General features: G+C 39.1%; 1 protein-coding gene across 4 annotated transcripts in view; it reads right to left on the bottom strand.

The window, feature by feature from the left end:
• The window catches only part of LOC100928328 (protein FAM122A), a 37,051-nt gene extending 24,693 nt beyond the window's left edge, over positions 1 to 12,358 (bottom strand). The window contains exons 1-3 of one of the 4 annotated variants that reach the window (XM_012553264.2): positions 12,215 to 12,358; positions 7,358 to 7,436; positions 3,870 to 3,926 (exon numbers count right to left, since the gene is read on the bottom strand). In XM_012553264.2, coding sequence (XP_012408718.1) covers positions 3,870 to 3,926; positions 7,358 to 7,436; positions 12,215 to 12,225 — 147 coding nt within the window. In that variant the 5' untranslated portion in view covers positions 12,226 to 12,358. Of the gene's footprint in view, positions 1 to 3,869; positions 3,927 to 7,357; positions 7,437 to 7,756; positions 7,865 to 10,765; positions 11,568 to 12,214 lie in introns of those variants that run through there. The other 3 variants (XM_031944322.1, XM_031944319.1, XM_031944321.1) reach the window with 3 other exon arrangements.

The following is a 12,358-nucleotide window of genomic DNA, read 5'->3' as shown; positions in this document are numbered from 1 at the left end:
CACAAAGAATCTGACATAACAGAAAATAAGTGAACAGCAATAATAAGTTACATTAGCAATGAGGCTATTTTAGAAAGATTTCTCTAGTGCTAGAATGCAGGAGGACCTGGATTCAAATCTGGCCTTAGACACTTAACACTTCCTAGCTGTGTGACCCTAGGCAAGTCACTTAACCCCAATTGCCCCAGCTCTCCCCACCCAAAAAAAAAATCCTTAAAATGTTCCTATCAAAAAGTGTGAAATTTTCAGTCATTCACAATGAGCATTTAAAATACTTGATGGTATGATACTTATACAATCTTACCTTATAAAGCACTTTACAAATTTCCTAGTTATATATTCCAACCAATTCTCCTAAGAGCCCTGAGCTAAACAGGTCAGATGTTATCTCTATTACACAGATAAGAAAAGTGAGGTTCAGAAAAGGTTAAGTGACTTGCTAAAGTATAGATTAGAAGCCAGTTCTTTTGACTGTCAGTTCAGAGCTTTTACCACCATGTTACAATTTTCTGTGCAATTTAAAATACACCCCAAAGGTAAAATCCAAATAAAGGAGTAAAAGATGCAACTTCAGGGCTAATATAGAAAGAAAGAAACACTCACAAAACACATCTTAGCCAAGGCTTAAGAACGGCTCCTTACAATATAATTTCTGGATGTCTGTCTGCAATTAGCACAATTTATCTCAGACAGATTCAGTTCACAAAGTCACTTTGTCACTGACTCAAAAGCATGAAAATTTCAAGAGTCTGAAGGGACGCTAGAGGCAATCGAATCCAAATGGTACCTTACTAAGCATCTCCATGATCAAGAACATGCTTAAGAAGACCTCTAGAAAGAATGAACCCAAGACCTCTGGCAGCTCCTCTTACTTCGGGGCAATTCTAACTGTGATGTAAGTTTTTTCTTTACAGAAAAAATCTAAATTTGTCTCTTGATAGCATCTACCTATTACCTCTTGGCCTCAGTGGAATAAGTCTAAACCTAAAGAATGACAACCTCAAGACTATGATCATGTTTGTGACTGATTCAATCCTTAAAGAGTCAAATCACTGTATTATGTAGGTAAGGTGGGAAGGTCAGTAAACTGTTGGGACAGCAGAGTTCTCTCTCTCTGACTCCATTCTCTCATACCATCATCACTAATGGATTTGAATGAAGAAATTGATGGCATGGCTTATCAAATTTTCAGATGACAGAATGACAGAGCTGAGATCTGAACACATCTGAACTGATCTTAGTGGGATGGAACAAAAGGCCAATTACAATAAAATAAAATCTAGCTGGCACAAATGTAAAGTCTAGCACTTAAAATGTTGAAAAAACAACCGTATAAGTACAAGACTCAGGAAAATATGGGGAAGAAAAAAGATCTGGAGGATTTAACTGATTATAAACTCAATAGAGAGTAATGTCCTTTTAGTCTATATTAGTAGAAGCACAATGTCCAGAATAAAGGATACCCTTGTGGTATTCCATCCTAGCCAGATGGCATATGAATTACTGCCTATAGTACAGAGCATTATATTTTAAGAAGGGATATAGCTGCAAAGCATAGCCCAAAATGGGTAACTGAGAACAAAGGGATTTGCAATCATGTTATATATGACTGAAGGAGCAGGGAATCTTTAGTCTGGAAAGAGATGACTTAGGGGAGAATAGGAATAACTATCTTCAAATATTTGAAGGGTTCTACTGCATTAGAGGGCTTAGGTTTATTCTGCTTTTCTTCAGAGTTTAGAGCTAGAGTACAAGTTAGAGGCAGATTTAAGCTGCTTCTTTAAAAAACATTTTTTTTAGTTCCCCATTTTTATTTTTCAGTTAAAAAAGTATTCTTCTATTAATCTATCCCTCCCATTCCCTCCACATCTCCTCATAGCAAATTAAAAGGAAAAACCAAAAACGAATAAAGCCCTCATAAGCTGGCCAAACAAATTCCCACATTAGCCATGTCCCAAAAGGAAGGTCTCTTTCTGTATTTTAAGTTCATCACCTCTCTGTCAGGAGTTGAGTACTCATGTTTCATCTTTACTCTTTTGGTCTCATGACTTATTATTTTCAGCTAAATTTAAAGAAAGCCTTTCTGGTAATTACTGCTGCCTCAAGAGGTAGTGAATCACTCATGAGCTGAGATGTTCAAATAGAGTCTAAATGACCACCTATGGAGAATGTCGAAATAGATAAATAACTTCAGGGGTCTCTTCTAACTTTAAGATTTCATTTTTTTTAAAAAAGGGAAATAATTTGTAATATCAATTTTAATTTCAGAAGGCATAAATAACAGGGATACAGGAGACATAGAGGGGATATTATGTGGTATATAATATGGAGGGAAACGACTGTGTTCCATTTCCACTTGAGATGGCCTACCTATGGAATAGAGATGTACTTTACCCCTGTAATATTGCTACTAGCACCGAGAGGAAAGAAGAGGTAGTAGAAGATCCAGCTTCCCATACACATGAGCTTAAATGTAGATATAGGCAAAAATGTCCTTTTGGAGGAATATTTTACAAAAGAAATTATTTTCACTCTTCTAAAAATGAATATGTTGAGTGATGTTTCTCTACTTAAGACGCTTAGGAAGCCCATGTAACAAGACACAAACAACCTAATGCCAGTTAAGTTTCATTTTCAGAATACAAAGGGGCAATATTATTAAACAACATATGTGACACTATCTTGAATTTAAAATGTTAACTTCTATGGCCAAAGAGAAATCACAATAAAAGACCAGATATAAAGAAATAAGAAATGGGCAACTGGGGAAAAAAATAGAGCAGAAAATTAAATTGCTGAAAATAAATCTAAATTTTTCCATTAAATCCATAGCCAGACTGGAGGCTAACCCATTTCTGCTTTTCTCCGTCAACTTATCTCTTTTTCTGTATATTGAATATAGATAATAAGCTGCTGTACTATCTCTATTACTAGCTACAGTTAAAATATTCTTTACTTAGAACTTTGATAACTAACAACATGTAACCAAGGCTCAAATACCTAGAATAATTGAGGGGACAGCCCATACAAGTTTCAGAGATAAAAGCTTACTTGGACAATGGCTGGAAGCTGTTTTTATCACTTTAAAAATGTGAAGGCTTCAATACACACATCTATCCACACAGAGGCCTCAATGTGAGTATCATGTTATCATCATGCTCTTTTGGGAGAGGAGAGAGGAAGAGAAAACGCTCATGGGGGAAAAGGGTGGCTATCAGGACTATGCCAGAGTGGAAACTGAGGAAAGTGTATTGAGGCAGTCTGGTAACCAGCCTGAAAACCTAAATTACTTCTCACAATGAAGTCATGAGTAGATTCTTTGCAAATGATATACTGCAAAATAAAGACTCATACCATTTACATTTTTTGCTTATTTTGACCAAAACGCCCCCCAAAAAAACACAACAACAAAAAAACCCCCTCATACCATGTCTCTGAAATTAGGGTGATAACAAAAGAAATAAAACACAAAAGCAGCCCTATGAACAGTCAAGTAACAATTTGTGAAATTTTTTTTAAAGCAACAATGGAATTAAAATGGCATAATCATGGTGAATATGACTATATCTATTTTGTAAGTGAAAATGTTTTCCTAAGTAACAATTCTCTGATTTCCCTGAGAGAAAAGGGCATTATGTAACATATAGTTATATTATTTTCAAAAACTATTACTATCTAAAAAGTAATAAAAACTTCATTTAAAATGTAAAAAAAAAAAAAAAAAAGTATTTTCCAAACTAATACCACCCCTAAACTGAAAATCTAAATTATCAACAATATTTTATAGCACTACCACACACACACCATGGTATCTATAAAGCTATCTTTGCTTTTGCTTTTCAAAGTTTTTTCTCCCCAAATTTTCTTACCTGTTTGAGCTGATGAATCCGGCTACTAGGTATTCGAAGAGGGGAAGATGGTAGCAGCTGCAAAACAATACAGAAAAATTTGAAAAATTTTGTTTTACTGTTGCTACTTAATTCACACTAAAACTTGCAAAAATTAAATTGAAATGTTAATGAAAGGTTTAGAGTTTCTGATATAGATCAAGAGAACTGCTCGCCTGGGTAACAGGGGACAGAAAAGAATACTATATTAATAAAAAAGTATGATGAAGTGAAAAGAATGGGGGCTCTGAAGCCAAAGAACCTGAGTTTAAATTCAGACTTTGATGGATTTGTGATCTCAATGTGGACACTCTTTTCAAAGTGCAAAACACAGCTTAGTACTTCTCATCCAAAATGACTCTCATAAGAAATATGATTCAATAGTTTTAGAGAAGCTAATGAATATAAAGAAAAATCTAAGACGAGATAATTTGTGCTTTATAACAGGGTATCTTGGGTATCTCTGGTCCTTTCAGGGTTAACTTAGAAAGATCGCCAAATATGTCCCATAGTTATATTTATAGCAACTTGTTAAAATCAGGCTCAACTATTTCAGATTTTGTAACAATCAAGGGGAAGTGGTGATAAACTTAAGCTTATCTTTGCTAAGCAAATTCTTTCTGATAGTGAAAGTGACATTGAACCAAGATTTTAAGAAATATATTTAAACCTTTTTCTTAAGAGGCAAAACTGTTTAAGTGTCCTTAAGCATTGTATGAAGAATATAATTTACATACAAATGATGGATTATAAATCATTCACGTCTTTCATTCAGTAACCAAAAGATTTTCTACTAGGCCAACATTTAGTCAAGTTAGATTTCATATATTTGAAAGCATCAAAACTATATTTCTTTAAAAACAAATAGTAACTCGGTTTTTTTTTTTAATTGAATTCAAATTAGCTGAAGCACACCAACATAACAAAGAATGACTGGATACCAAACAGATAATAAATCTTATACTGACATTAGTGTGTTACTTTATGCTAAAAAAAATAAACATGCACCATTATTATTTCAACATAGTGAGAGGACTCGTACTTGTCCAGGCCCTTGTCCAAAAGCTGGATTAGAGGCAGGGGTATAAAGCAAGAAACAGTCTCTAGACTATTATTCTAATTAGTGAATACTAATTAATAACTGAAAATGGATCACAGAACTGAATTCAAATCCAAAATGTGTTTGTGTACAGAATGCAAAGCAATATACTAGATGCTGAAGGATGCATCTTCTCTAAGTCAGTAAGACTTAGGTTGTACCCTCAAGAAATAGATCTGCTGGGAGCCATTATTCAAATATAAGTTCTCTAAACTCCAAATTCAGAACTCTCTTCCCACTGCATCACACTGCTTTCTAGCTAGCAACAGGAGAATTCCATTAATAAATATTCCCATTGTGGTGTCCAGTACTGTTAGGCATCGATATAATTAAGTTTAGAAAAGATACAGTCCTCCTTATCAGTGCAGAGCTCAGGATTTAGTAGAAGGATAGGCTAGATACCCAAAGAACTAAAATACAAAGTAATATAAGATAAGGAAAGCATAAGGCAAGGCATTATGAGAGATCAGAGGGGGAAATAGGTAATACATTCACAGATTTCATGGATGTGTTATTTAATTAATCTGGGTTTTAAGGAATTTGATCCAGCTCAACAAACATTTATTCAGAACCTACTAGGTACAGAGAAGGCACTATGCTAGGTGCTGAGGATATGAAGCAGACCTTGCTCTCTAGAAGCCTACAATTTAATAGGACGAATAACAAATAACTAAGATACTTGAGAGAATGGGATATGCAAAGAGATTCCAGAAAAGTATTAGGAATTTACCAGGGTGGAGAGAGAGGGAAAGGAGAGACGACTGGACTGGGGGGCTGGAATACCAGGCACAAAATGGTGGTTTGGTAGGAAGACGGACGGATAGAGTTAGAGATGACATGTAGTACAGTTTGGCTGGAGAGAATGATGGCAATAAAAGCACTTTGTAAAATATAAAGTGCTATAATAGTATTCTACAGGCTGACTCAAAAGTCTTCAATGCAAGACTGTGGGCCATTGAATGACTTAGAAAACCACTAATCAACATTATCTATGTTGTACTCTCTTTGTATTTACTTTGTTAACATTTCCTAAATACAATTTAAGCTGGTTCACAGGGAGTTTTACAAATTTGATACCTCTGCTGTAAAGGATTTATAATTTGTAATTTCTATACAAGGAGTAGCCAAACTGAAAAAATCAAGATCCTTGAAGTGTTACATTAACCTAAGCCTTGAAATTGTTATTATCAACATATTAAAAATCTCAAGCCTGCTACACCAATGAAACATTGTATGAGATGGCTATGTTACATTAAATCGGATCACTGAGAAACAAGTTGGTATCAACAGAGCACGAATGCCAGGAAAATCTGGCTTCAAATTGTCCCAGACATTTAATAGCTGTGCAACTCTGGGAAAAACACTTAATCTCCCTGTGCCTCATTTTTCTTATCTGTAAAATGAGGAGAGTTGGGCTCAATGATCTCTTCTCTTTCAGTTCTAAATTCTACAACCTACATACAAACTGAGAGCCTAGAATCCCTAAGGCATGCAATATACAAGAATTATTTCTGACATTCCCATCAGTAATGCCATTAATGCAACATATATATATATATATTTAAATTTAAATTCCAAGAGGATCATTTCCATGATTCCATTAGGCTTAGGCTCAGTAAAGAAATATTCAAAAATTATTTCCAAGTTACATATTCAACAAAATTTGTACCAGAGATGATATTAATAAAATGTGTTCAGTTAGAATACATGCTTTTATTCATTTTTGCTTACTGATTTAAAACAATAAATGCCACATTGAAAGATGATTGTTGTAAAAAGGCTATTTTTGGTTAGATATTATGTGATATTAATACACTCAAAAGCTCAAAATCACAATGAAATCCTATATTTTCTAAATCATTCAGCTTCTCAAATATAAACATATCACAAGGCTCTCTTGTTGGGGTAGCTCTCCATCTCCTACCTGTCTATTTAGATAAAATACTTTCATAGGATTATGGACTTTTAGAGCTGAAAGTGACCTTAGAGTAGGGACTCCACCTGGGGTCTGTAGGGAGTGGTCCATAAACCTGGGGCCCATGGGGTTTGTGGAGAGTCCATAAACCTGAACCTTATTTTCACTAACCTCCTTTGAAACTTCATGTTTAAGACCAAAGGAAAATGAACACTAGATTCCTCTAAGTAAACTGTGAAAATTCCCTTTTCAAGCAAAAAAAAAAAAAAATTGAAATTTAATGGTCTCCTATATTGAAAAAAAAAAAAATCATTGTTAAAGCCATAAGGGCTTTAGAAAGAAATTCTACCACAAATGCAGAAAATTATTAATAGTATATGCATTGATCTTTCCCTAAATATTGTTAAAATGGTACAAGTGTAGGTAATAATGAATAAGCTATCAACATTTTCTTACCAGGTTGTGCCGGTTTAAAAATGTAGTACTGTTTCTTCTGGTTCTTAACATATCAGCCTGGAATATCTGTGAATTATCACTGAAACCAAAATACAAACATTTGTCAAATATAAGCCATCATGGGTGATTAAAAAAAAAAAAAAAAGAACCATGTCCCTAAAGTAAACAGCTAGAAAGTACAGTTAGCATCACAATTAATCAATCAAATTTAGATGTGAATCCAAGAATTTGGGTATCCTATCCTTAATGACATTCCTAATACGAATAGCTTAATGTTGTTGGAAAATTAGCATTAAATTTGCTTTCAGATGAAGTTCAGAGTATGACTTTATACCTGTCATTCAAAGTTAGGAGGGGGCCTCCAAAAATGTAAACCTCAGATCACCTTTAAGCAATTACCTTTTAACTTGAATGAAGAGGAAATCCAACATGGTAGACTCCAGAAATATCCCTCATTTTCTACTTCCCAGCCTAATCAATCCATTCCCATAAAGGGTAATAGGAAGGAATCGTTGTCTAACTCCTCAGAATTAGTAGTTCCTTAGTAGTTCGCTAATGGAAACAGGTGACAAGGACAAAAGTGAATCGCTTAGAGCATAAACTCATCTCCTAAGTTTCTAAGCCATCTAAAACTGAATTTTCTCCTCACTCAAGTCTGAGGTCAGTCTTCAGCCTACCAAAGAAAAAAATTCAAATACAGGAATGGACAACTCAAAGATTCAGAGAAATATTTAGTTTAATGACAGGCCTAAGAAAATAGTTAACTATGTTAATTTCTATATTCTTTTCTAATAGCTGAGGGGTAGGGGAGAAGAGAGGGAAATTTCTACCAATAATTTTATTTTGTTGCTCATTCCAGTAATAAAACTAGTCAAATGGAAAAAAACAAAAAAGGATTATAAAGAACTAAGAACCTGAAAAAAAAAATCGGTCCCTGACTTTTAGGCTTATAATCACATATACAAAAGCCTGGAAACTCTATAACCAGATTAATACTTGCCCTAAAGAACTTGTTAAGAAGCACAAACTATCAAATGCTGGTGCAAAGACGACAGTGGGATTTCTTAAAGAGGCATCATTAAATGAGTCCAGGAAGTTATTTGAAAGAAGTGAAAGGATGTTTAACAAGTACTGAATAAAAAGCTGTCTTGGCCTGGAATGGTATTGAGGAAGGAATGGCAATGAAAAGGAAAAAAAGTGATCGGCATACATAGTAGAGCTGAAAGGAGCCTAGGTAAAAATCCAAATTTCCCAGTTGGAAGTCAAAGCTTACAATACCTTCCGGAACTTTGTGGATTAACCTCTGACCAAATCCTGTGTCTCCTAAAATAGCATTGTTAGTGTTACTTCATGGACCCTGGACAGGACCTCTAATAGAGGTCCAGCCCTCCTTGTATTCAGGCAGATAATAGTACATTATAATAAGCTTCCATTTGCATAATGCTTTGTGAGCAAAGTCCTCTAAATCACCCAGGGAGGTAGCTGAAGCTCTAATTTTTTTTTTTTTTTTTTTTTTGGCAACTTGGTCCCTTCAGTTTCCAACCCTCAGCTTCTCCTGAATGGAATGTTTTACCCTCATTTAAAGTTGGACCCTGCAAATATCTTGAAGCTGAAAATCTGACAGATGCAACATTCAGTCACTTTACTTCAATATCTACTTTGTGTCCTAGTTTTCTGCTAGTCTTTCCTATTTTTCTATGCCATCTTTGAGCCTGTGACCATCATTGAAAGTTCTTGTCAAGCAAATGGCTTTCTTCATTCCCTTGGGATCTGTTACTTTTTTCCTTCATGAAACCTTCCATCACTGACCAACCCTGGCATTAGTCCTCAGTGCTTTCTTACATTCACCACTGGCCCTAAATAAAAGCTCAAAATCACAATGAAATCCTATATTTTCTAAATCACTCAGCTTCTTAAATATAAACATATCACAAGGTTCCCTTCTTGGGGTAGCTCTCCATCTCCTACTTGCCTATTTAGATAAAATACTTTCATAGGATTATGGATTTTTAAAACTGAAAGTGACTTTAGAGTAGGGGCTCAACCTGGGGTCCATGGGGGGGTCCATGGGGCCTTATGGGGGTTCAATAAACCTGGGGCCATGGGGTCTGTGGGGGATCCATAAACCTGAACCTTATTTTCACTAACCTCCTTATGAAACTTCGTGTTTCTTGCAATGATCAAAAACCATTTCAAGAGATTTGTAGCTTTTTACCTGGTTACCTGATTACCAAAGAGGTCCATGACCCACAAAGTTCAGAAAGCCTAACTCAGAAACCGACTGGTCCAACTTCTTCACACTACAGATGAGGAAAATGAGGTGCAGAGATTAAGTGATTTGTTCAAGAACACAGGAAGTGACAGAGCTGAGATTCTAACCCAGGCCTACGAGAAATTCAGCATCTTTTTGCTTGTACTTCCCTGTCCATACACATTATTTTGTAATAACTTTGTAAAACTCAAATTTCTTTTCACTTTCAGCAGTATGGAAATTGATGCCTTCTTACCTCAAAAAGTTTGGGAGGTCATAATGCTGAAATCAGGAATCAACGAACCTGAATTCAAATCTAAGATATCATTATCTGTCTGACCTTGGGATACATCTGTCTCTTAGCTTCTCTGCATTTCACTTTTCTCATCTGAAAAATGAGGGGAAGTCGGTCTCGAGGGCCTCGAAGGTCCTTTTCAGCTCTAAATCTATCATCTTACTTATAACATTAGCAGGATGTCAGAATAAAGTTAAAATACTATATATTAACCAGCATTCAATTCTTGGGCAAAAAAAAGTACAAATTTTAGTTGCCATTGTCAGAAATGTTTACTGTCATCTGATACATGCGGGTGTAACATTTCTGCAACACCTTTTCGGCTCAGGGAAAGTGTCTTTCCACTCTGCCCTGGGAGTCGGGAGGATATCTGTAAGGGAATGGTGGTTGGGGGGAGGGGGGGGGGGGAGAAAGACATTGTTCACTCATGACAAAAATTAACCAGAGCACAAAGATTGGGGAATGGGGTGGGGTAGGGAGAAGAGACAAGGGAGAGTTACCTAGAAATGATGAAGAAAGTTAGCCCAAACCAGGAAAGGCACCTGCTCCACTCTACGGCAATTAGCTGCGGCACTTGGTACCGGGCTCCCAGCCAGGACAGTATCTATGTCAACCTCGGGGCAAGCTAGCTCTCCTGGGTCAGCCTCGGGCCGGGCCGGGTCGGGTCGGTACCGTTCGGACTCAAGGTGAGGAGAAGATAATGAAAGGGGGTTGGGGGGAGGGTCAGTTTGGAAAAGATGAAGAAATGATGGAGGAGGGGAGATGGTTGAAGAAACACCTGCTGAAGCGGATGTGGGGCGCATGCGCACAGGAGCCCCCCCCCCCCCCAGCATCCTCGGCCGCCCAGCTGGCCCTCACTCACCTGAGCCCATGGATGAGCGGAGCGCTGTTGGACCTCCGCAAGCCGCCCCCGTCAGTACCCGGTGGCAGCTCCAGGTCCAGCTCCATCTTCTCCTGAGCCATGGCGGGGGGCAGGTGCCGGGACTCAGCTCTGGGCTCCCATTCACCTCAGGACGCCGGGGGGGAGTGGGGGGGCGGGGGCGGGGACCAGGAGTGGGGAGTGATGGGGATGGAGGAGGCGGAGGCAACTCTAGACGACGGGGCGGCTCATGCTGCTGCCAACCCAGGGCGGCCGTGGGCGGGGGCCCGGTTCAAGGCTTCGAGGCCCGCCCAGCGGCAGAGAACACAGTGAGGGGCAGGGCCCGGCCCGGCGACTCCGGCCCCCATGCTCTGGCCCTGGCCTCGCGCCTGTTCACAGCGGCTTCCCAAGCACCGTCCACCCCCAGCCCTTCCTTTCGGTCTCCGGGACAAACTAGGGCGCAGACGCTCAGGGACCGCGGCTGCAGCCGATCCTCCTTCTGGGCTCCCGGGACCCAGAGCCGGAGGGTTCGAGGGCAAAACAAAAACTGTAACCTGCCGCCTCCCGAGAGCAGGGCAGGGTCCGCCCCGCACGCTTACGCCCCCACGTCCGCCCCGACAGCTAGGCCTAACCGCGCAAGCGCCGGCGCCGGGCGTTCTACTTCCCCCTTCTCCTTCCCCAACCCAGTTTCCGGGGGACGCTGAGAAAACTCGCTCCCTTCCCTTTCTTACTCCCCACTTTAAGGGTCCTCGGGACGATTGTCTTTGCCCATCGCCTTCGTAGTGGGTGCGGGAAGAGAAGGCGGGCGAGCGGAGAGAGGAGCCCCTGCCTGTCCAACTCGGTTTTTACAAGTTGGCGCGATTAGGCTATTGGCCGCTTCGGCAAACTCAAGCCGCACGGGGAAAAAGGCAGCCCAGTAAGCCGGCGGCACGCAGAGGCTAGGAGCCGCGGTGTCAGAGAACACAAAGTCCGGGCTAATCAACGGCACAGAAGAAACGCTAGACCGCCTCCCCGTCTCCCTCCTCCTCCCCACCCTACCAAAAGGATCTGAATTTGCTTCATTTTTCTAAGTCAATAACGGATTAGGTTTGGGAGGCACCAAGCTGTAGAGGACAGAGCTCAGGATTCAGAAAGAGACCCGAATTCAAATCTCGAGGCTGCCACTTCCGGGGTTCGCTAGATAAATAGACCGCTTTACTTTTCTGGGTCTCGGTTTCGTTTTTAAAATAGGAAAGATCGAACCAAACTACCCTAGATCCCTTCCAGTTGTAAAACTACATTTCTGAGTCAGGAGTCCTGACTCGACATATTACCATATAACCTCAATTCTTGTTCTATAAGGTTTCAGGCAGTTTCCCCCTCCCCACTGTGGAATTTGCTCCAAATGGAGAAAGCAGAGGCTCCCACCTCTCCACAAGTACCAAAAACTGATAATAAAATCTCGACAAATACCTTTTAAACATCAAGTCATTCCAGGGATTATCCTCTTTGCTTGCCACTTTCAATGCATGACAGCAAGTAAGTAGCGAAGGCACACGCACCCACTATATCAATTCCTTGTCTCTATCAGTCAGCCCTCTTATGCTAGTACTCTGT

Source organism: Sarcophilus harrisii, chromosome X (genome assembly GCF_902635505.1).
Source record: "Sarcophilus harrisii chromosome X, mSarHar1.11, whole genome shotgun sequence".
NCBI lineage: Eukaryota > Metazoa > Chordata > Mammalia > Dasyuromorphia > Dasyuridae > Sarcophilus > Sarcophilus harrisii.
This window is presented reverse-complemented; position numbering and strand designations above follow the sequence as displayed.